Source organism: Bos indicus, chromosome 9 (genome assembly GCF_029378745.1).
Source record: "Bos indicus isolate NIAB-ARS_2022 breed Sahiwal x Tharparkar chromosome 9, NIAB-ARS_B.indTharparkar_mat_pri_1.0, whole genome shotgun sequence".
Taxonomy (NCBI): Eukaryota; Metazoa; Chordata; class Mammalia; order Artiodactyla; family Bovidae; genus Bos; species Bos indicus.
The window spans coordinates 87477757-87502779 of record NC_091768.1 but is presented as its reverse complement, the minus strand read 5'-3'; the positions used below and the strand labels follow the sequence as shown (position 1 = coordinate 87502779).

General features: G+C 48.0%; 2 protein-coding genes and 1 pseudogene across 2 annotated transcripts in view; all 3 read right to left on the bottom strand.

Moving 5' to 3' along the window:
- Positions 1-25023, bottom strand: part of LOC109564039 (UL16-binding protein 1-like) — a 267031-nt gene that overhangs the window by 148799 nt on the left and 93209 nt on the right. The window lies entirely within an intron of this gene.
- LOC139184963 (UL16-binding protein 2-like) lies at positions 109-12048 on the bottom strand. The gene is made up of 5 exons (XM_070796360.1): positions 11829-12048; positions 2962-3225; positions 2449-2724; positions 1711-1843; positions 109-863 (listed from the first exon to the last, which is right to left on the bottom strand). Exons 1-4 carry the CDS (start codon positions 11899-11901, stop codon positions 1728-1730), a joined length of 729 nt encoding a protein of 242 aa, XP_070652461.1. The 5' UTR covers positions 11902-12048; the 3' UTR covers positions 109-863; positions 1711-1727.
- Positions 8819-10717, bottom strand: LOC109563439 (tyrosine-protein kinase RYK-like; annotated as a pseudogene).

Here is a 25023-nt window from a genome sequence, read left to right as displayed (position 1 = left end):
CATGTGTCCTCAGAATCGCCAGGGACATCGAATCCCACAAGATGGACAAAGGGTGACACGTCATGACCTCTCTTGGGGGTTAGAAAACAAAATCTTAAACACTTCAAGTTTCCTGGAGTATTGAGATTTTTATTTAAATAGCACTAGCATAACAAATAGGCTTCCCCAGTGGCTCAGATGGTAAAGAATCCACTGTCAAGGCAGGAGACACAGGAGACGTGGGTTCAATCCCTGAGTTGGAGAGGTCCCCTGAGAAGGAAACAGCAACCCACTTCAGTGTTCTTGCCTGGAGAATCCCATGGACAGAGGAGCCTGGCGGGCTACAGATCACGGGGTCACAAAGAGTTGGACACGACTGAGTGACTAACACAGCGACTAAGCATGATAAATTATTAAGGGAAACAGTCATAAATAAAACTTTGTTCTGTTGAAAATACGCTGAGGTGATTTCTCCAGACACAGAAAGAATCCCTGAGTCCTGTAATAGCAGATGGTATTTTTCTTGCAATATCATTTGCAAGAACGAGGTCACGAGGCAGAGTCTAATTATCCACAAACTAGAATACGATGAAAAATGTCCTGTTTGTGGAGATTTCTTCAAGGACTTGAGCATTTCCGTGTAGAAATTCCATCACTTAGCACCAGGAGGAAATGGTGAAATAAATTGTTTCTGTTTTTTTTTTTTAGAGACACTGAGTGGGATTTCCCCAAATGTGATAAAGCCCATGAGGTGATGCATCTACTGTGTCACCGTAACCAGAAAACAGACCCAGGATTCATGGGGTCTGATCTCCTGGATCTAAAGTGAAGAGCAGGAGAGAGGCAGACAGAGCACCTGTCGCGCTTCCTGGGAGCACCGTCTCCTGCAGAAAAGAAAGACATGTTGGTCCAAGAGGCTGAGGAACTCCTGTCACTTTCCTGGGGCTGCACCTCTCCAGCCCCGCCCTCACTGAGGGGCTCCTATGTCCTCCACCCCCACCCCCACCCCAGGCCCAGCAGCTTCTTGTCACCTCCTCCTTCCTTCCTGCATCACAGAGGCACCCCAGGCCCTGACACCCGCTGCTCAGGCTCAGGACTGAAGCCAGTGAGGAATCAATCTGCTCCCTTTACTCAGGTCCGGATCCTCCCTGAGGGGGGCCTAACCAGGGAACAGGTCCGGGGAGGAGGGGCGTTGCTTCCTGACAGCCTTGGGGGCTGCAGGCAAACCTCCTTCCTTCACTCCCCTCTAGCCTCTGAGCCAGCAGCACACACAGCTGTCAGGACCAGGGTCCCTGCCCCCCATCTCTTCCTGGTCCCCCCAGCTGGGCGCCTCCACCCCAGCTCAGGCCCACCATCCCCAGGCACTTCTGCTCAAGGCAGGGCCTCTCAGTGATGGAGGCTCTGGGTCCCCAGGAGGCTGCTGACGTGCAGGCCACAGGCTGAGTCCGAACTGTTGCTGCTCCTGGAGCACAGGCCTGGCCTCAGGCCTTCCCACAGTCTCTGCTGTGGGGCTCCTGCCTTGCTTGCTTGACCCAGGCCACTTCCTGTGAGAACGGGCCTTTGGATTTGGGTCTGCAGTTCTTGCTCTTGGGTGATAGGTGGTCTTATCCCCCTGGTCATTTCCAGGGTGAGGAGGTTCAGTGAGGGGCAGAGGTTGGCTGGGATTCACCTTCCCCGTCCTCACTCCAGGCCCTGTGCCCCTGCCTTCCCTCTGAATTCTGCCCTCAGTACCTGCTCCTGGAAAGGACTCAGCCCAGGAAGACAGTTATGATGAAACTGCTGAGAAGCACGGGGAGGATACAGGTGACGTGCTTGGTGGCTGTGGCTGTGGAGTTGACTCTGAGGGGAGCTTCAGTTGGTGATGCTGTAAGGAAAGTGAGAGTGAAGCCCTTGTTCCTACCCCTAAACTAAGCAGATGCCTTCTCAGCCCCCCTGACCCAGGTACCCCTACAATGCAGCCTGTTTGCACCCACACATGGAAGCCCTTGTGACAGGTCCTCAGGCGAGACGGGAGGGAGGGAGGAACCCGGTCCCCATGGGACTCTGACAGCTAATGAGTAAGCAAGATTTCCAACAGAGCCACTCAGTACTAATGTGACATCAGAGATGGTGACATCAGGATGGAGTCCTCAGGAGCTGACAGCAGAGGTGCTATTGACAGATTTCCAGAAGTAGGATTGGTGACATCTAAAAGAAGGTTCTGGAAAGAGGGAATACTAAGAAGGAGATTGGAATCATAGAGATGCTCTCATGTTTAGGATCAGTGAGAATCCATGTTCAATTGTACAAAGGCCTGTGCTGTGAGGAGAGACGTCAGGAGCTGGAAGAGGAAGGAGGATTACAGAGCATCCCCAGGGGCATTGTTCTCCCAGGACAGCTCACCTCTGACAGATCATTTTCACACACACAGAGGGGGGGGTCCATGTCACCGTGAGAGAACTACCACTTTCTCCTACTCTTCTCACTTACCCGCGGTCTTCAACATTTTCTCCCAGCGCACCAAGAAAGTGTGATACCAGCGCTGACAGTCTCCCATGGAGACCTTCTTGAAGGAGTCCATCACAGCTCTGTCATTTTCCCATTTCTCTTTCATCCGCCTCCCTTTAGAGTGAACCATTGTCCAGTATCCATTCTCCGAATCAAAGAGGAGGCACAGTTGTCCATTGAAGCCAAACTCCCAGGATGCACTGGTGTGTCCATTGTCTTCTCGCCAGCATGTCATCCTGGCCTGCAGGGTCAGAGGGCCTGACCCCACCGAGGAAAAGAAAGAACTCAGCCTCTGAGCTTGACAGATTCGTTGCCCAACCTGGGTCCACATCCCCTGGGCCCAGCTAATCTGGTCCTAGTCTCTCCTGCAACAGCTGCTCTTTCCATTGGACTACTAGGGAAGGACAATATCCAATTGTTTTTTTTTTACCCGAAAACAGTGGATGCAGCTAAGCCCCCAGTCTACTCCTCCTGCATTTGAACTTTCTAACTCACCCTTGTCTATGTGTTTCTCTGGTGTAACATCAGGCATCTGCTCCTTGAGCAAGTCTCCAGTGTCTTTGAGTGTGTTAATCTGTGTTTCCCATGCATTCATACTTTTCACTTCCTCTCCCAGTGGACTGATGGACTTGATCTTAGCTCTACCACAGTCATAGGAGAGAAAGACCTTTTGATCAACTTCTCCTTGAACCTCACACCATGGCTGACCATCTCTGGGCCGAGGATCGATGGTGATATTATAGGAAAGAGAATGAGCATCTGTGAAGGCAAAACACAGTGAGGGTGAGGTTGGGGAAAAAGACCCTGAGGCCCCTTCCCCCAGTTATGTGAGAGCAAAGTAAAGTGCAGGGCTGGGCTGACAGAGCAATGACACCCCACAACACACACCACACAGCCAGTGCCCCTCCTCTCCTTGTGGAGAAGGAGGAGTCCCCTGCCTGGCAAATTTCACACATCCTGGGTGCGTCCCCTTGTCCACCAGGTCAGTTCTCAGCATAATAACCTTTGCAGAGACGTGCCAGGCTGCTATGCAGGAAAAGCCTAGATGACAGAGGACTGTCAGAATCTAACCCCGTGTCCTGTGAGAGATGGGGAGCCTGAGGGGATGCTCCTGAGGAAGCAGGATCACAGGGAGAGGGGCAAAGAGGTGACGGGTGAGCACAGAACCCCAAGTTGGAGAAGGAAGAGTTTATAATTACGGATCACAGGACTTAGCAAGGCCGGGGAGATGCTCCTGATCTCCCACTAGGATGGGTCTTGGAAGCCTGGAGAAAGGCCTAGCCCACATGGCATGAAAGAGAAAATCCAGAACTTCCAAGGCAGGTGGTAGAGGAGGGGATCAAAGGCTCAGAGAAGTGAATCTGCCAGGGCAGACACGGTATGAAAGGGCAGGAAAGTGTGCAGGCCACCAGGCGCCATGGGAAAGCCTGATGGATTCTATGGAGCCTGAGAGAAAAGCATGGATGAGAAGCATCTCCAATAGCTCAAGGATGACTTTTGTGGAAATCAGGGATGGTGATAGGAGACTCTGTTCCTGTGGGCTTCCGGCAGGAACAGGGATGGAAAATGGGGAAAGATCAGATTCCAGGTGGAGTATCGTATGTCAGGAGCAAAGTTGGTACAATGGTCAAAGTCATTAGTGAAAGTCACTCAGTCGTGTCTCACTCTTGTGACCCCCATGGACTATACAGTCCATGGAATTCTCCAGGCCAGAATACTGCAGTGGGTAGCCTTTCCCTTCTCCAGAAGATCTTCCCAATCCAGGGATCGAACCCAGGTCTCCCACGTTGCAGGCGGATTCTTTACCAGCTGAGCCACAAGGGAAACCCAAGAATACCGGAGTGGGTAGCCTATCCCTTCTCCAGCGGATCTTCCAGACCCAGGAATTGAATGGGGGTCTCCTGTGTTGCAGGTGGATTCTTTACCAACTGAGCTATCAGGGAAGCTGAAAGTGATTAGAGAGTCCCAATGCCAGCCAGGGCCTGACTGCAGAGAGTACAATGCTGGCTCATAGCACAGGGTGATCCTAGAGGCAGAGAGATGGTCAGTGAACCTGGATGCAAACTGCTTGATTGAGAGACAGAAAACAAGGAGAGACAAACACAAGACTGGATGATCAGTAGGCTGAAAGCAGCCATCCCTACCAAACATCCCTACCAAAATCTCCAGAACTGAGCTACTTCTCAGAAGGCATCACCAGAGAAAGAAGCCACGTCCCAGTGAGGAGGGCCCTTTCATCACCACAGCAAGTGCAGAAGTCCTTCCATACTCTCCCGATGAGCCACATGGTTATTTACTGGGGTAAATAAGTCCAATACTTTGGCCACCTGATGCGAAGAACTGACTCATTGGAAAAGACCCTGATGCTGGGAAAGATTGAAGGATAGAGGAGAAGGGGACGACAGAGGATGAGATGGTTGGATGGCATCACCGATGCGATGGACATGACTCTGGGAGTTGGTGATGGACAGGGAAGCCTGGCAGGCTGCAGTCCATGGGGTCGCAAAGAGTGGGACACGACTGAGTGAATGAACTGAACTGAACTGGAATTGCAGAAGGAGAAACTACTCCCACATTCATTAGACCCAGTGTGTTACTAACACCACGCACAGGAACGGTAGCATGATCATGGCCCCCATGCTGTGAAGTGATGCTCCAAGGACCAGGCAATTAATAGACACCTGTGCCCGGTCCTGCTGACAGTGGTTATCTCTGGGTCCACAGATCCACACAGTGTCCATTGCACACGTCCTGGACTTCTGACATGAATGCACAGTCTGTGTTGTTAGTAAACTGCCATGGGTGAGGTACCATAGTCGTGAATTCCACATTCATTCTTCTCACCCTGACTCCCCATCCCCTGATAGTACATGGAAACAGTATCACTCCTGGAGGAAATAATGAAAACGAGTACCAACCTACAATCTCCCTAGGCCTGCAGAGCTGTGGTCCCTATCTTATCTCCACTGAATTACCACTGAGGTCCTAGGTTCCCTCTAATGGTACATATGACACATTCCAGGCTTCAAGACCCTAGGTCTCTGCTGCAGCTGCTGTCCTGGCACAAAGGCAGTCACAATTGATGAATGATGAGTGTGGCTGGACCTGCTTCTTGGGCAGACCCAACAGAACCGGTAACATCATAGCTTCCTGTGTTCAGAAAGGTGCTACATGCTGTAGGTGGCATTTTACTTGGAGGCTCACAACACAGACTCCTGGTGTCCTGAAGAAAGGACATACCACTTGCAGTGAGAAAGCCCATACCATTCAGTGCGGCTCATGGTATGGTCCTGGGGCCTGGCAGAGACGAGGCCTCTGGTCATGGAATGTCAGAGTTGCCCATTATGATCTGGGTTCACCAACCCCAACCATTAGTTCAGATAGGCCAGCCATCATAGGATAGAAGTGATTATGTGGCTTGGCATAACCAGGGCTACAGGGAGAACAATAAAGATGTGCCAGCAGGTGACCTAGGCCTGACACCAGAGTTGATACAGGGCCACTATCCCCTGCTCACACCTGTGGCTTCATGCAGTATCCCCTATGGCTCCTTGAACCAAGGAAGCCAGACTACAGCAGAGGTGGCACATTAGCCCATAACAGCCAGATCCACACTCCTATCACAGTCCCACCACCAGAAGCTACAAGGCAGGACACAGTAAGTTTCTGCTTCATAAACAGACAACTGAGGCAGCTCTTGGATGCTTCTCTACGGGATGGGTCACTCATTACTGGGGTCAGAAACCAGGACAGTGGACAAGTCTGGTTCTCAGTTGATTTACACATTATATTTGGCTCCTGCTGCTCCACAAACATGGAAGCTCCTTTTGCACCCAGAGACAGATACCAAATGGCCTAAAGAGACCTCGAGATTTACTATCTTCTGTAGAAAAAAATCTGTCAACTCCTACCTTAATCAATAACCATTATAGGCTGCTGCTGTCCCAATTCCTAGACACTATGAATGTGGGACCAAAGGGTAGAAGTGGGGATGCCCAGCCTCACCCTCGAGCCACGTGTCACACTCTGGGAAACCCTGTTCCTGTCCCTCCTAAGTTAGGTCCTCCGGGCCAGGTGTGGGGGAGTTTGTTGGGTGAGTTATCAGACAGAGGGATAAGATGCCAGTTGAGAGAGGGCATGTTTAGACTTTCTCCAACTAGCTGTTAGAGGCCCTGGGCTTCTTGGGACCATGGACAAATGGGAAATAAATGGTCTCGTAACCAAAACGGCTCAAGGGCGCCTTAGTGGGAAAGACCTGCCCTCCCTCCCCCCATGGTCTCTGTCTGCCTCTTGTTTGTAGAAAAGTTTCAGTCAGCCAGGCCTCCTGTGAGTCTCAAAACAGTGGTTTACGAGTTAAGGATTAGAACATGTGAAGATGGAGAAAGGAATACTCCTTAGGCTGGGAAACTGGTAACAATTTAGACTGTGACCAGCCACATAGCAGTGTCATGAAATTACCAGTTCCCTGAAAGATAACAAAGAGCTGACACAATCCTCAAGTTGTTTCCACAGGAAGCAGACCCCCAGCACAGAAAAACTGCTGGTGGCAAGCACGTAGACCCCCAGACTTGTTGAAACCATAAGCTTGGTGGTGCTCAAATATTCGCCTTGTGCCAACCACCCTGATTGTGCTCAAGACGCTGATGTGCCCCACAGCAGCCACCTCTGCTCCCTTTCTAACCTGGAAACTTAGAGGCGGTCTGAGAACATTAGGTCACTATTTCCCAGGGCTCCTGAACAAACCAGCTTCTCCTTTTCCATCACTTATTAACTTCACCAGTGGTAGGATCTGGGTCATAACCAGCTTCAATTAGTAACGGCCTGAACTGTCTGGGAGGAGCTTTGACTCCAGGGAGGCGCTGATCAATGGCTAGGCATTGAGAGCCTTCCTCACAATGCATATGTAATTTTTTTTTTAATAAACTGAATTCTTTAATTTTTTCAAGTGTGTTTAAAAATCCATTTTATACTTAAGCCAGCCTTGAAGATAAGTACATAATCTGTTTACTTTTTTTTTTTACCCAACAAAACTCAGGCACCCATTCTGTGCATAGCACTGTTCTAGGTGCAGTAAAAGGGATTCTTAACCTTAAACCATGATTGCACCTTCTGGAACTGTGTTATCCTCCTTTTCCAGAAAGTAAAAATAAATAAAATCACCATTGTTTACTATTGACCTGCCCCAAATCCACTTCTGGCTCTGAGAAATGCTGCTGCTGCTAAGTCGCTTCAGTCGTGTCTGACTCTGTGCAACCCCATAGACGACAGCCCACCAGGCTCCCCCGTCCCTGGGATTCTCCAGGCAAGAACACTGGAGTGGGTTGCCATGTCCTTCTCCAATGCATGAAAGTGAAAAGTGAAAGTGAAGTCTCCCAGTTGTGTCCAACTCTTAGCGACCCCATGGACTGCAGGCTACCAGGCTCCTCCATCCATGGGATTTTCCAGGCAAGAGTACTGGATTGGGGTGCCATATGCTAGGATCTGCCAAATTTAAGATGTTTCAGTGAATTCCACTCCTACTATCCCCAAAGTAAGAAGGCAGAACTCCTCTTTATTTAAAAAAAAGTTTAAAAGGCAATTTTTCATGAAAGAGTAGTTTCTATTTCTATTGCATTTTACTCTTTTTTTTTCCTTCTAGCTTTTAAGTTTTCTTCCTCCAACACTACCTTTTCCTGTACAAGGCAACAGCATTTTTTCATTTTTCTTTTTCTAAGACAAAGTATTCTATCTTATAGACAAATAATTCCCAAGACTAGTGATAAATATTTAAAAAAAGAAGAAGAAGAAAGAAACTTAAGAGTTTCCCTGGTGGCTCAGCAGGTAATGAATCCACCTGCAATGCAGGAGACCCCAGTTCAATTCCTGAGTCAGAAAGATCTCCTGGAAAAGGGAGAGGCTACCCACTCCAGTATTCTTGAGCTTCCCTGGTGCCTTAGATGGTAAAGAATCCACCTGCAATGTGGAAGACCTGGGTTCGATCCCTGGGTTGGGAAGATCCCCTAGAGAAGGGAAAGGCTACCCATTCTAGTATTCAACCCTGGAGAATTCCACGGACTGTATAGTCCATGGGGTCGCAAAGAGTCAGACACGACTGAGCAACTAAGCCTGGCACATTCAAGGGTGAATCAACTACATTACTTTGATGAAGTAAAAACTAAAAAGCACTTGGCTCTAAGCTAGTCCAAGTATTTGTGTTGAAACAATTTTAAAAACTATTTATTTTATAACACTGTTTAAAACTTTCTTGGTCAAAAAATTTATACAAACATTTTCAGTTCAACCTAATGAAAGTGACATCTAGAAAATATTCCACATCATTAAGTCTGTCTTAGAAAGTTCAGATGGTATGGCATTCCTAAGGCACAGTGTTCTGGAAGACAATGTGCTTCTGCGGTGCTGGGTGATGTATGTGACTGGCCGGCTCCACGTGGGCCTCAGCAGGCACCGTCCCCCTGATGCTGGGGGACTGTGAGAGGACAGTCAGACACAGACCCCCAGGGCTGCATGGAACCCTGTGAGACACTGGGCCAGCTGCTGGAACTGGGCTTCTCCTCCGAATCTAAGGCCCAGCACAAGCCATCACAGCAAATGGTTCATCAGGACAGTTGATAGGCTGGGCTATTTGATGACCTTCTTTCATATCTCTAAAGAGTCGACATCCGTGTAGGGTATTTGACCCAGAGCCATGAGCTCCTACACTATCACTCTGAAGGCCCACACATCACTAGCACTGGAGAACTAAAAAAAATTATTTTTTTCATATCTATCTTTTTTTGACTGTATTGGGTCTAAGTTGTGGCACTTGGGACCTTTTTGCAGCATGAAGACTCTTAGTTGCAACATGCTGACTTCTTAGTTGTAGCATGCGGGATCCAGTTCCCTGACCAAGGATCGAACCAGGCCCTTTCATTGGGAGTGTAGATTCTTAGCGACTGGATTACCAGGGAAGTCCGGAGACCTCATTCTTAACCAGACGTTCATGAGCCATCCATCGATCCCACTTTTTCATTGTCCCCCACACAGTGAGAGTCCATGGGGAACAAGATTCTGGAGAGGGGCTATCTGTACTCTTAACTTGAGGTTGTCATTAATGGCAGAGCTCCTAGCAGCCAGGTCTTTGTGGAGGACTTCTCTTCTGACCAGGTAATCCATTCCACAGGCAATCTGACCTTGTGGACCAGGTCCTGTTGAGAAATTGCCTGAGGATTACTGGCCTCTACTAATTTGTGCTGCAGGCTTCCCTGGTGGCTCAGACAGTGAAGAATCTGCCTGCAATTCAGAAGACCCGAGTTTGACCCCTGGGTCAGAAAGATCACCTGGAGAAGGGAATGGCCACCCACTCCATTATTCTTGCCTGAAGAATTCCTCGGACAGAAGAGCTTGGCGGGCTACAGTAGATGAGGTGGCAAGAGCCGGACAGGACTGACTAATACACACAGAGACACACAATTTGCAATGCTGTGAAAACTATTTATGATTCTCCCAATTCGTGTAAGGCAATATCATGAGGGCTTTTCTCTTTTTTCTATACACATAAGGGAAATAGGAGAAGATTTCTGTGATGAAGATCTCATAGCTTGCAATGTTCAGTGAATATCATTGTCACCTGAATTTCAGAAGCTTAATCTCTGTTTTTACAAATGATTGCTGTTTTTTATTTGGATATTTTCCATCTACATAAATCCCATGGAAAATACGCCCTAAACTACCTTCTTGGAGTACATCCTTTCCGTGGATAGAGTTATCCTCTCCTTGGATATTTCGATATCCTTCACCTTAGCTCTGGCCTCCAAAAGAGGGGCACTTCTCAAGACACTCCTCTACCCACCCACAAGGTAGGATAACGGGATGGAAGTACTATTGTTGGGTGTGTCTCCTCACAGATACTGAGTCATCTGGGACATGGCTGAGACAACCCTTGGGAACTACTGGACACTGATGTTGTCTTCCAGTTCAATTCTTGTCATACTATGAAGGTGCAAAACAGCTAATATTATTACTACAAGAAATATAACTGCACGGCAAACCCCTGCGCTGATATAAAACACACGGGTAGAAGTAGCTGGAGCTGCATGAACAGGATCATAAATAGTTCTGCTAGTGGCTTTGTCTAAGACCGAAGTTTTTTGTAGCACATTTTCCTTCCTTTCAAATTTTTGAAGAAGGGAAGTTTTTGAAGAATTTACTGTCAAGTTGAGCTGCATTTAGTATCACAACCTCATCATCTACTTTGCAGAAAAGGAAAGCTAGAGCCGATATAGTGCGTGGAAATCCCCCCACCCCGTGCCCCTCGAACGCCCCACCCCCATCAAGCAGAAATGCCGACCTGGGGCAGGTCCACGAAATTGTCTACTTGGAAACCTGCTTATATTCAACTTGGACTCTGCAGGCCAAGTGAAAGGCAGGACATCTGTTTCGCTGGGTTAAAGGATAGACGTAGTGCCCAACAAGGCCACTTCTCTAATAAAAAAAGTTCTGCATCTAGACCAATGAACCGAGGCACCTGGTCCCTGCTCAGGAAGAGGCTCGCACCGGCCCCCGGGGTCCTGGGTGAGGCCCGGGGGCCGAGAGCGGAGCCCGGGGACCGGGGGTGGAGCCGTGCCGCGGAGCCCGGTGGCCGAGGGTGGAGCCCGGAGGCCGGGGGTGGAGCCCTGGGGCCGAGGGTGGAGCCGTGTCGCGGAGCCCGGTGACCGAGGGTGGAGCCCGGGGCCGGGGGTGGAGCCATGACGCAGAGCCCTGGGGCCGGGGCCCGGGCTGGAGCCAGCAGCCAGGGCTCGGACAGGAGCACTCAAGCACGTTTCAGCAGGGATTGCGCCGCCGCCGCCGCTTCCTGGGCACCAGGGTCCGCTCTGCGTTTATAACTTACAGCCGGGAAAGAGCGCTGGTCCTTCAAGGGCCGGGAGATGTAGGGACCAGAAGGGTCTCTGTTGCACAGGTCGGGGCGGAAAGGCGTGCTTTTCGGGGCGGGTCTGGGTCTATTCGGGGGATGCCCGACTGGCCCCAAACCGCCCGGCTCCAGGGCTCCCACTTCCAGGGGCGGTCTGGACCCTTGGGAGGTTTCAACCCTATTTCCTGCCGCGTTGCGGACCCCTCTTTTCCCAGCGTCACTTCCCAAATTCCCGACATTACTACTTCACCCAAGTCAACCCTGTTCTGGCCCGGAGTACCAGCAAGAAGCCGGGAGGAGCCTCCGAGGACTAAATGGGCCAGGGAAGGGAAAGAGGTGGGGGCGGCAGCGCCACCCTGTAAAAAGTTTCGCGAAACCCCGGGGACACCACCCCCATCCCCTTTACCGCTCATACCCCATTAAACCTCCTCGCGTTCCCCCGCCACGCTCCGCGTAGGGTCATCCCCGAACTCACCGCTGGACGTTCCGCTGAACAAAACAATTGGAAGCAAAACGAGGAAACCAAGACTGGTCTTGAAGCCACCCATCTCTCCCTTTGCCACCTGGATCCCTTTGCAGGAGTGCGAGGCTGCCAAGCCAGACCCCGCGATCCTCTCCCGCTAGCCCACAGCTGAGGTGTGGACCTCCACTCCTCCCAGGACTGCCTGGCCCGCCCCTCCGCTGACAGGCTCCGCCCCAGATTTCCTAGCAGTAACCACTAGGAACCCCGCGCTGGGGGCTGGGCGGGGCTCTATTAACAGCTCACTTGCTCTCTAGCCCGGCCTCCCAGTGTGCTCGCCTGCCCACCTGCTTACGTAGTGCGCCCACTTGCTTACGTAGTGCGCCAACTTGCAAGTGATAGGAGACCGCCTAGTTCTTGTAGCTGGGGCTGAAACGCCAATACTTTGGCCACCTGATGCGAAGAACTGACTCACTGGAAAAGACCCTGATGCTGGGAAGGATTAGAGACGGTAGGAGCAGGGGACGACAGAGGATGAGATAGTTGGAAGGCATCACCGACTCGATGGACGTGAGTTTGAGTAAAATCCGGGAGTTGGTGATGGGTTTGCAGTCCACGGGGTCGCAAAGAGTCGGAGACGACTGAGCCACTGAACTTAAGGCTCTTGTTCCTCACTTTGTTCCTTATCAGTCTTAAGTCTCTTGTCCCTTATCAGATTGGGTGCACTCAGGCCAGTCATTTGAGTTGGGAGGAGACAAGGAACAAAAGAAAATTCTTGTTCCGGCCACTGAGTCAGGTCAGTCAGCGGACAAGCTTGTCCCTAAGTACCTGAATGGTCAGGGCATCAGTCGCAGTGAGGAAATCCCACCAGAGTCGCCATCTGTTACAGAAAGGGGGACTCCTTGCAGGGTCTGAGAGTGGGCTTTTGTCTAACACTGGGAAATGAATTGTTCCAGGAGACACGTATGCTGACAAGGGAAGAGGCTTTTTTGGGAAGGGGCTACAGGGCCGAGAGCAGCAGGGTAAGGGAACCCAGCAGAACTGCTTTGCCACATGGCTTGTGGTCTCAGGTTCTTTGGTGATGGAGTTAGTTTCTGGGTCATCTCTGCCCAATCATTCTGACTCAGGGTCGTCCCTGGTGTCAGAAATGTGTTCTGACGAGCTTTATTGATATTTCTGAGAGTTTATTTATATAGTACTTACTTTCCTTTAACCCAATTAAATCACGCTCAGTTACAAATTCATTTTCATGTAAAGACAGAACCAGAGATCTCCTTGTTTTATTGCTTCTGTTTTAAAAATGCTATTTTTTCCCCCTGACTCTGGGGTACCACAGATGGATCAGATGGTTCCTGAGAACCCAGGCGAAAGACTTACATTTTGGAAGGGAGAAATGGAAGCTCCCTTTTTTGTTTGTTTTGTTTTTAAAGTCTTCCAAAATGATTGTGAACAGTGATTGCAGCCATGAAATTAAAAGATGCTTGCTCCTTGGAAGAAAAGCTATGATAAACCTAGATAGCATATTAAAAACCGGAGACATCACTTTCCCAACAAAGGTCCCTATAGTCAAAGCTATGGTTTTTTCAGTAGTCATGTATGGACGTGACAGTTGGGCCATAAGAAGACTGAGCACTGAAGAATTGATGCTTTTGAGCTGTGGTGTTGTGGAAGACTCTTGAGAGTCCCTTGGATAGCAAGGAAATCAAACCAGTCAATCCTAAAGGAAATCAGTCCTGAATATTCATTGGAAGGACTGATGCTGAAGTTGAAGCTCCAATACATTGGCCACCTGATGTGAAGAGATGACTCATTGGAAAAGACCTGGGAAAGATGCTGGGAAAGATTGAAGGCAGGAGGAGAAGGGGATGACAGGGGACGGGATGGTTGGATGGCATCACTGACTCAATCGACATGAGTGTGAGCAAGCTCCAGGAGATGGTGAAGGACATGGAAGCCTGGTTCTTGCAGTCCATGGGGTCACAAAGAGTCAGACATGACTGAGTGAAAGAGCAACAAGTAACCCATGCCCACAACTGTAGCAGAGCTTTGCAGGAGCAATTGGACAGAGAAAAGTACATAAAACAAAGATGCTTTTAAATTCACTGACTGAGAGAACCTACCAATGACAGAAAATTAACAAAAAGAAACAAAGAGAGGGTCTTACTGGGAAGTGGCCTCTGGGGCATTTTGTCCAGCCCAGCCCAGCTCTTCTCTCAAGGGGGCCAGTGGGAACCTCAAGCCTGAAGTGGGGACACAAAACAAACAAGTCATGGTGAAAAAGGTGACCCAACAGGGAGTCTCTTGGATGTAAAAGGTCAGGAGTGTAGATATGAGGACCAAGGGAGAGCAAAAGGGAAGAGGGACAGAAAAGACTGAAAAAACGGAAAGGGAGCCATTGCCTTTTCAACCCTTGCACTCTGCGGGTGTCTATTTATTCAGGCACCAACCTGCAGGCTTCCAGAAAGGGCCAGTGAGGGAGGGAGCACCCTGTCCACTGCCCACTGGGGTGATCAAGCCCAGAAACCAGCCCCTTGTACATCGGCTGTGGGCCTGCAGCCCAGAGGTGGGATTCTCACCTACGCATAAACCAGCATATAGATATCTGCCACTTAACTGAGTTCCCAACGGGACTTCTCTTGGCAGCAGGAAAATAGAAGTGAGAATATTGGTATGATCAGACGTCCAGCCACTACCTAATACGTGGTTTGAACCTCTATCGTTCTCACAAATCTCCTATGAGGCAGAACCTGCTGGACCAAGACCTGCAGGGTATGAGGTGGGTCTCTCCCACCACCTTGTCCCCATCAAAGTGAGCCATTGACAGCCAGAGGGAGCTTTGTCTCCTAAGCTGGGAGGGGTGATGCTGACCTTGCCGAGGTCCACTCTCTCAGAAGGATAAGACAGAGAGAGGAGAAGTGGAGAGATAATAGATGAGGGAAAGGGACAAAGGGTGAGGGGGAGCGCGATGCCTGAATGAGGGCCCTGAGGCCCCCAGGGGCCAGGAAGGCAGACCAACCAAACTGGTGACTCTGAGCTGAGGTTCAGGCGGCCACTTGTCACCACAGAGAATTTGCACCCTGAGGTCACAGAGATGCCCAGATGCTCTGGCAGAAAGGGGACAGTAGCCCTTCATGGTTGCCACAGAGTATGTTAGCGACCAGGCTTATTGGCCTCAGTTCAGTTCATTCAGTCACTCAGTCATGTCCAACTCTTTGTGACCCCAGGGACTGCAGCACGCGAGGCCTCCCTGTCCATCACCAACTCCCAGTGTTTACTCAAACTCATGCCCATTGAGTCAATGATGCCGCAGGGGCAGGGGCTCTGGGTTCGACAGACTTGGGTATGCTTGGTGCCGCAGACATGGGTATTGCATAAGTCCTCTTGGTGGAGGTCGCCATTAACCCCACCAAAGAGCTGCCAGAACGTACACAGGACTGGGGGAATAGACTCTTGGAGGGCACGAACAGAACCCTAATGGATAGAAGTGGATAAGAGGCCAGATAAGAAATTTAGGCGAGGCTTCACTGGGACACGTGCTGCAGTGTGAGGGCGCAGGCACAAGCAACAGGTTTCCTTGCTCATTCCCTTGGGGGGAGGGCGGTGGGGGAGGCAGGCTGGTCCCTTATATGGGTGAGGGAAGGGGCAGGTCAAGGCTTAGGACCTGAGGGATGGCTTAGGTGGTCTGCCCACCGTTGTGGCAGTGTCCTGTGCAGGGATCATACCCCGCACCCTGCTTTTCCAGTTGGGTGTTTTATCTTTTCATTCATAATTAAGCCCAACTTGGCATGCAGGCAGTTATTTTCAGTCCCTCATAATTTCTTTGTATTTTGTTGCTGGAGGAGATCACTGTCCAGGTGCAAGCACTAGAGCGAAGGTCTACAGATCTAGGTTTCAAGTCCCAGCAGATCTCACTTGCGCTGCTGGACATGTTTCTCATCCACGCCTTCCTCTCAGGCTCAATGGAGTCCATCAGGCTTTCCCATGGAGCGGTGGATTGCACACTTTCCTGCCCTTTCATACCGTGTCCGCCCTGGCAGATTCACTTCTCTGAGCCTTGGATCCCCTCCTCTACCACCTGCCTTGGAAGTTCTGGACTTTCTCTTTCATGCCAGGTGGGCCAGGCCTTTCTCCAGGCTTCCAAGACCCATCCTAGTGGGAGATCAGCAGCATCTCCCTGGCCTTGCTAAGTCCTGTGACCCCTAATTGTGAGCTCTGCCTTCTCCAGCTTTGGGTTCTATGCTCATCCTGCTATCCACTGTGATCCTGCTTCTTCAGGAGCAGCCTCCAAAGGCTCCCCATCTCTCCTCAGGACACTCGGAGACATTCTCACAGTCCTCTGTGTTTAGGCCTCTCCTTCTGAGCTGGCCTGGCCCGCCTCTGGAAAAAATTGTGTCAGTTCATGCTAGGTGTAGAGCTTTTGAATAGAGTGGAGACGGGCATATCCAGGGCCGTGTGGTTTTTTTGCCTGATCAAGGCTTCCTCCTCTTCCTCAGCCAGTACCTGGGGTGTGTTTGGGGTGGTGGGGCAGGCGGGGCCGTCCTGCTCTGTCAGCCCAGCCCTGCAGCCTTACTCCGCTCTCACATAACTGGGGGAGGAGCCTATGGGTCTTTTTCTCCCAACCTCACCCTCACTGTGTTTTGCCTTCACACATGCTCACTCTCTTCCCTATAATTTGACCATCAATCCTCAGCCCAGACCTGGACAGCCATGGTGTGAGGTTCAAGGCCAGGTGGACGGAGAGGTTTTTCTCTCCTATGACTGTGGTCTTGCTAACATCACATTCACGAGTCCCCTGGGAGAATTCTGGAGCTGAGGTCCCTATCATTTTCTGAAAATTAGAGGGGAGCCTGGTTGATATCATATTCAAAAGCAGAGACATTACTTTGCCAACAAAGGTCCGTCTAGTCAATGCTATGGTTTTTCCTGTGGTCATGTATGGATGTGAGAGTTGGACTGTGAAGAAGGCTGAGCACCGAAGAATTGATGCTTTTGAAGTGTGGTGTTGGAGAAGACTCTTGAGAGTCCCTTGGACTGCAAGGAGATCCAACCAGTCCAATCTGAAGGAGATCAGCCCTGGGCTTTCTTTGGAAGGAATGATGCTAAAGCTGAAACTCCAGTACTTTGGCCACCTGATGTGAAGAGTTGACTCATTGGAAAAGACTCTGATGCTGGGAGGGATTGGAGGCACGAGGAGAAGGGGACGACAGAGGATGAGATGGCTGGATGACATCACTGACTTGATGGACGTGAGTGTGAGTGAAGTCTGGGAGTTGGTGATGGACAGGGAGGCCTGGCGTGCTGTGATTCGTGGGGTCGCAAAGAGTCAGACACGACTGAGCGACTGAACTGAACTGAACTGGTTGATATATCCCCTAAAAATGTATTGGAGATGATCATTCTGAACAGGACTAACACTAACAACAACAAGCAAAAGGGATGGTAATGAAAGGCTGTCTTGATTCCTGATGTCTATTTTTATCTTATGTTCTTTCTTCATTTCCATCCATGGACCAGAGCTCTTCAATTTGTACTATTTATGCAGTTGGGGAGGCTCCCTTTAGTGATCATTTATCTCTTACTGAGATTAAAGGTAAAAATAAAATATGTTTATAATATCCATATTATAAGTATATATTTATATATAAATATATATGTATATATATTAAAATGGTGGATCGGGGCCTTCCCTGGTGGCCCAGTGGTAAAGACTCCATGCTTAGACTGCTAGGGGTAGGGGTTTGATCCCTGGTTAAGGAACAAGATCCTACATGCCTCATGGCATAGCCAAAAAATAAAAATGATGCATCTTAATTTCTATCCTGGGAAACTAAATTTTAAACCTTAAACTTTAAATATTAAAACTAAAAAATTAATACAGTCCATTAAAGAAAATGCAGCAGTATTCATTAAATTAGAAGTTCAAGGTGACATGAGGAAACAGAGTACAGATTCAAAGGCAGAAAAAACCATTAGTTCCTCAACTACATGATGAAGTGTTTGAGGCAAATGTTGTATTGTCTTCAAGTTTGAAATGCATCAAAAAATAAGATACATTGATCTTATAAAGATACAAACCCTCCAGCATCATGATCTTGGACTGCCTCCCTACAGAACTGTAGAAAAACCTGTGTTTGTTGGGTAAGCCATCCAGTCTGTGGTCCTTTGTATGGCCGGACCAGCTGACTAGTACAGGCTCCTGTGCTGTGCTGGGCCTAGTTGCTCAGTCCTGTCTGACTCTTTGTGACTCCACGTACTATAGCCCTCCAGGCTCCTCTGCCCACAGGGATTCTCCAGGCAAGAATACTGGAGTGAGTTGCCAGGCCCTCTTCCAAGGGATCTTCCCAACCCTAGGGTTGAACCTGGGTCTCTCGCATTGCAGGTGGATTCTTTTACCATCTGATCCACAAGGGAAGCCCAAGAATACTGGAGTGGGTAGTCTATCCCTTCTCCCAGGTCTCTTCCCAACCCAGGAATCAAACCAGGGTCTCCCGCCTTGCAGGTCGATTCTTTACCAGCTGGGCTACTTGGTGAGAGGGTAACAGGCAGGAAGACCAGGGTTCTCCAAATGGAGGAAATAGCCTGCAAGCGTCAGACATTTTTATCTCTCTTAAGCGGCAGGAGGAAACAAACTAGCAATATTTTTTTCCTTCTCTATACAAATTTAAAGGGAGGTTTCTCTTAAAATACTGTGTTGCCATAATGACACCTGGTTTCACCTGAAGTTAGCTATTCTTGAGCCTAGAGATAACCAATGCCTTTTTCTTATGGAAATGTTCGTCTTAAGCTACGCTAATGTACTATGCCTTTATCCCAAAGTCTGTCTCCAAGTCGGTTCCACCTCTTGGCCCAGAAGCTACTTGACAAACCAGTATGGATATTGTTCCCCTAATCTATGTAAATGAAACTATTTGTATGGTGGTCTGCCCTTCTTCAAGATTCAAGTTAATCATTTTATGGCCCAGGATAAACCATTTGGCGCCAAGACTATCCCAAAATGCATCTTATGGGTGAGGGGCCTGGTGCCATTCTGAATTTTAAGACATTCCTTTCTTTCATTAACAGACTGCTAGTGACTATATAACATCCAGCTGAAGACTAGCAGGCGGGTACTCTTTCTGCCCCCTTCTGATGCCTATGTCAGAAGCTTTCTCTATCTCCTTTATACTTCAATAAAACTTTATTACACAAAAGCTCTGAGCGATCAAGCCTCGTCTCTGGCCCCGGATTGAATTCTTCTCCTCCGGGGGCCAAGAATCCTGGTGTATTCGCGTGATTCAACACCAACCTTTCATTAGGAGCCAAATATAGGCTCCTACCCTCCTACAGAGACTGGCAGATGCCAGCCCTATCTCCTTTAATACTTCAGATTCAGAGATGGCTCCCAAGGCCCACACTCTAGAGCCTGCAGGCCTTAACTGCCGAAACCAATACCGTGACGACTGAACCCCACATGCCCAAGGCCAGTGCTCCACAACAAGAGGAGCCACCCCAATGAGAAGCCCAAGCACTGCAGCTAGAGAGGAGCCCCTGCTAGCTGCAGCTGGAGGAAGCCTGCACGCAGAAACATAGACCCAGGGCAACCAAAAAAAAAATCTGTAAACAGATGCCACTCCAGTATTATTCCCTGGGAAATCCCTTGGACATAGGAGCCTGGCTGGCTACAGTCCATGAAGTCTCACAGAGTTGGACATGACTTAGGGACTAAACAGCAGCAACAGCAAAGGAAGTTATATCTTGTTAGATAATACACAGTAGAAAAGCTCATGTTACATAGACTGGCAAATTAGTATCCTTCACTGACTCCTTTTCCACTAGGTGTATAGCTTGTCTTAGTTCTCATTCTTCCTTTCATCTGGGTGGGCTTGGTCATAGAGTATGCTAGCATATTTAAGTAATAAGTGGCCTTAATAAGTCACCTTAAGAGAAAGAAAGAAAGAGATGGCTCCCTGGGCTTTGAGAAAACAGTCCTGAGTTGTAAAACTGGTAAGAGAAAAAGTGACAAGATTTTGAAGTAAAACGCTCTAAGAAAAGGGAAGTTAGAGGCCTAGAGCCTGGAATGAGGTCAAACTTCATCTCAAGTTTCAGTTCAGTTAAATTGCTCAGTCGTGTACAACTCTTTGCAACCCCATGAATCGCAGCACGCCAGGCCTCCCTGTCCATCACCAGCTCCCAGAGTTCACTCAGACTCACGTCCATCGAGTCAATGATGTCATTCAGCCATCCCGTCCTCTGTCTTCCCCTTCTCCTCCTGCCCCCAATCCCTCCCAGCATCAGAATCTTTTCCAGTGAGTCAACTCTTCTCATGAGGTGGCCAAAGTACTGGAGTTTCAGCTTTAGCATCATTCCTTCCAAAGAAATCCCAGGGCTAATCTCCTTCAGAATGGACTGGTTGGATCTCCTTGCAGTCCAAGGCATTCTCAAGAGTTTTCTCCAACACCACAGTTCAAAAGCATCAATTCTTCAGCGCTCAGCCTTCTTCACAGTCCAACTCTCACATCCACACATGACCACAGGAAAAACCATAGCCTTGGATAGACAGACCTTTGTTGGCAAAGTAATGTCTCTGCTTTACAATATTGCTATCTATGTTAGTCATAACTTTCCTTCCAAAGAGTAAGCGTCTTTTAATTTCATGGTTGCAGTCACCATCTGCAGTGATTTTGGAGCCCAAAAAAATAAAGTCTGACACTGTTTCCACTGTTTCCCCATCTATTTACCATGAAGTGATGGGACTGGGTGCCATGATCTTCGTTTTCTGAATGTTGAGCTTTAAGTCAACTTTTTCACTCTCCTCTTTTACTTTCATCAAGAGGCTTTTTAGTTCCTCTTCACTGTCTGCCATAAGGGTGGTGTCATCTGCATATCTGAGGTTATTGGTATTTCTCCTGGCAAGCTTGATTCCAGCTTGTGTTTCTTCCAGTCCAGCGTTTCTCATGATGTACTCTGCAGATAAGTTAAATAAGCAGGGTGACAATATACAGCCTTGACGTACTCCCTTTCCTATTTGGAACCAGTCTGTTGTTCCATGTCTTGTTCTAACTGTTGCTTCCTGACCTGCATACAGATTTCTCAAGAGGCAGGTCAGGTGGTCTGGTAGTTTAGTCCAGCTAAAAGAAGTATTAAGGTTACCCTGGTCACACTTCTCAAAATAAAGCCAGTGGAAACCACACAGCAACTCACATAAGGAAGAGCCATTGCCTTCTCCCAATAGTCAGGATAAAGGAGGTCAAACCAAAGTCTCCAGAATGTCAATAAGATACTGACTAGCAAGTGATCATGATGATGATAATGATAAAAATAAAAGGTGAGTTTGATTCTGATATTTGCACAGACAAAAAAATGTGGGTTGAAACTTCACTTCTGTGTTAGAATAGAGGGATATTCTTCTATTATAAAACAGTAATAATAATAGGAATATTATAATATTCCTCTATTATAAAACAGGAATATCCTGTTCCCTGACAATATTTCAGCCCATAATTTTACCATCTATTGATGATCCTGGACTGATAACATATTCATTAACACTAGAAAATAAGCAGTAACTGAACATGTATTCATTCAATAAATATTTATTGGGCTGTTGCTGAGAAATGGGAACTTGGCAGGCACGGAGACAGCAGCTGCCCCTGTTGAGCATCTCACACAGTGTGGCCAGGATCTCTCTCTGTGTGTCAACCACACTCTTCATCTGAACCATGGAGCACAGTAATTGAGTTCAGTGACTATTTCCTCAATTCATCCCACAAGGATGGCATGTGGCCAGAACCAGTTTTAGATGTCTGGATGCGAAGTTAATTCACTACACACTGGGAAATTAACTCCATACAGCAGTTCTTCTAATTAACTAGATTGACGAAATCAGATGGAAGGGGGTTCAGTTATTTTGAGAAATCATTTTCTAGGTGTTACGTATAGACCATGGGAAAGTATATGACCAGGGAGTCCAAGCCAGAATTCCCTCTTCTCCTCCTGCTTCTGTCACACCTGAGACAGGCTGGGACCTGGACAAAGGTCTCATGAAGCATAAAAATGCAAAGACACTATAAAGGGAGAAAAAGTGCTGCATGTATGCACAGTTGGCACAAATTATGAGCAACAAGATACAAAAAGATCAAACCCCAGCTGCCACTACTGAGGTGTTGGGAGCAAAAGCAAGGTAGTGCATATAAGCCGACACACAGCACCACCAAGGGGGTGGGCAGACCACCTAAGCCACCCCTCCTGCCTGACCCACGGATCAGCCCCCACCCTCACCCCACATAAGGGACCAGCTTGTTCCCCTCAGGATAGAGTGAGGGAACTTGTTTCCCTTCCCTCAAACTGTAGAAGGAATTCCGATGAAAGAGAGTGGGACCCTATGGCCCTTGCCCCACCATGTCCTCAGCCTGCCTTTTGTCCATAGAAAAGCTTTAGCCACACACTAAGCTTAATCAGAGAAGTGAGAAAATGCAGAAACTAAGGAAAATAGTCAAAGGAGACCAAATAAGAATAATGTAGTCATTAAGTGTAGTCAAGGACTTTGAGGTCCTTCTCAAGGGCTATTGATAATATTCTGAGCTCTATCCTGTGAACTGTCTTATAGATACATAAATTCCCACCAGTTGGAAGAAATTAGCTACATGATGACCAGACTGTAGCCATGATATAAGCTGCCACAATTCCAAGAATTGTCCTCAAGGAGATGAGAACAAACCAACCATGGAACCAAAGATTAATTGTCCTTGAAACAATCAAGATGACTCTGGTCAGACCATCCATGACCAAGTTGGAGATGACTGTCAGAGCTGACTGTGCTGTTTCTGCATGCAGCCCCGTCCCTCTGTCTATAAAAGTTCTTGCCACTTATTGTCAGTTGGGGGGAGTCAGCCTTTGGACAGATGTCCATCCTTCCCACACCCCGCTCATCTCCATTTGTTGTTTAGTCACTAAGTATGTGACTCTTTGTGACCCCATGGACTGTAGCCTGCCAGACTCCTCTGTCCATGGGATTTCCCAGGCAAGAACACTGGGGTGGGTTGCTATTTCCTTCTGCAAGGAATCTTTCTGAGGCAGGGATTGAACCCACACCTCCTGCATTGACGGGTGGATTCTGGGCAGATTCTTTACCACTGAGCCACCATGGAGGTCTGCTACCCTCTTCCCCTCCACCATTGCTGGCATCCAAAATAAGGCGAACTTTCCTTTCCATCAACAAGACCTCTCTAATGGCTTTAGAGTGGGAAGCAGACAGACCCTAGTTTGGTCATGGTGGAGAGGTCTGACAGAATGCGGTCCACTGGAGAAGGGAATGGCAAGCCACTTCAGTATTCTTGCCTTGAGAACCCCACGAACAGTATGAAAAGGCAAAAAGACAGGACACTGAAAGATGAACTCCCCAGGTTGGTAGGTGCCCAACATGCTACTGGAGATCAGTGGAGAAATAACTCCAGAAAGAATGAAGGGATGGAGCCAAAGCAAAAACAACACCCAGTTATGGGTGGGACTGGTGATAGAAGCAAGGTCAGATGCTGTAAAGAGCAAGATTGCATAGGAACCTGGAATGTCAGGTCCATGAACCAAGGCAAATTGGAAGTGGTCGAACAGGAGGTGACAAGAGTGAACATCAACATTCTTGGAATCAGCAAACTAAGATGGACTGGAATGGGTGAGTTTAACTCAGATGACCATTATATCTACTACTGTGGGCAGGACTCCCTTAGAAGAAATGGAGTAGCCAGCATGGTCAACAAAAGAGTCTGAAATGCAGTACATGGATGCAGTCTCAAAAATGACAGAATGATCTCTATTTGTTTCCAAGGCAAACCATTCAATATCACGGTAATCCAAGTCTATGCCCCAACCAGTAACGCTGAAGAAACTGAAGACTTATATGATGACCTACAAGACCTTTTAGAACTAACACCCAAAAAAGATGTCCTTTTCATTATAGGGGACTGGAATGCAAAAGTAGGAAGTCAAGAAACACCTGGAGTAACAGGCAAATTGGGCCTTGGAGTACAGAATGAAGCAGGGCAAAGGCTAATACAGTTCTACCAAGAGAATGCACTGGTCATAGCAAACACCCTCTTCCAATCAGATTGATTATATTCTTTGCAGCCAAAGATGGAGAAGCTCTATACAGTCAGCAACAACAAGACTGGGAGCTGACTATGGCTCAGATCATGAACTCCTTATTGCCAAATTCAGCCTGAAATTGAAGAAAGTGGAGAAAACCACTAGAACATTCAGGTATGAACTAAATCAAATCCCTTATGATTATACAGTGGAAGTGAGAAATAGTTTTAAGGGACTAGATCTGATAGATACAGTGCCTGATGAACTATGGACAGAGGTTCATGACATTGTACAGGAGACAAGAATCAAGACCATCTCCAAGAAAAAGAAATGTGAAAAAGCAAAATGGCTGTCTGAGGAGGCCTTATAAATAGCTGTGAAAAGAAGAGAAGTGAAAAGCAAAGGAGCAAAGGAAAGATATAAGCATCTGAATGCAGAGTTCCAAAGAATAGCAAGAAGAGATAAGAAAGCCTTCCTCAGCGATCAATGCAAAGAAATAGAGGAAAACAACAGAGTGGGAAAGACTAGAGATCTCTTCAAGAAAATTAGAGATACCAAGGGAACATTTCATGCAAAAATGGATTCGATAAAGGACAGAAATGGTATGGACCTAACAGAAGCAGAAGATATTAAGAAGAGATGGCAAGAATACAAAGAAAAACTGTACAAAAAAGATCTTCATGACCAAGATAATCACGATGGTGTGATCACTCACCTAGAGCCAGACATCTTGGAGTGTGAAGTCAAGTGGGCCTTAGAAAGCATCACTATGAACAAAGCTAGTGGAGATGATGGAATTCCAGTTGAGCTATTTCAAATCTTGACAGATGATGCTGTGAAAGTGCTGCACTCAATATGCCAGCAAATTTGGAAATCTCAGCAGTGGCCACAGGACTGGAAAAGGTCAGTTTTCATTCCAATCTCAAAGAAAGGCAATGCCAAAAAATGCTCAAACTACTGCACAACTGTACTCATCTCACACGCTAGTAAAGTAATGCTCAAAATTCTCCAAGCCAGGCTTCAGCAATACGTGAACCGTGAACTTCCAGATGTTCAAGCTGGTTTTAGAAAAGGCCGAGGAACCAGAGATCAAATTGCCAACATCTGCTGGATCATGGAAAAAGCAAGAGAGTTCCAGAAAAACATCTATTTC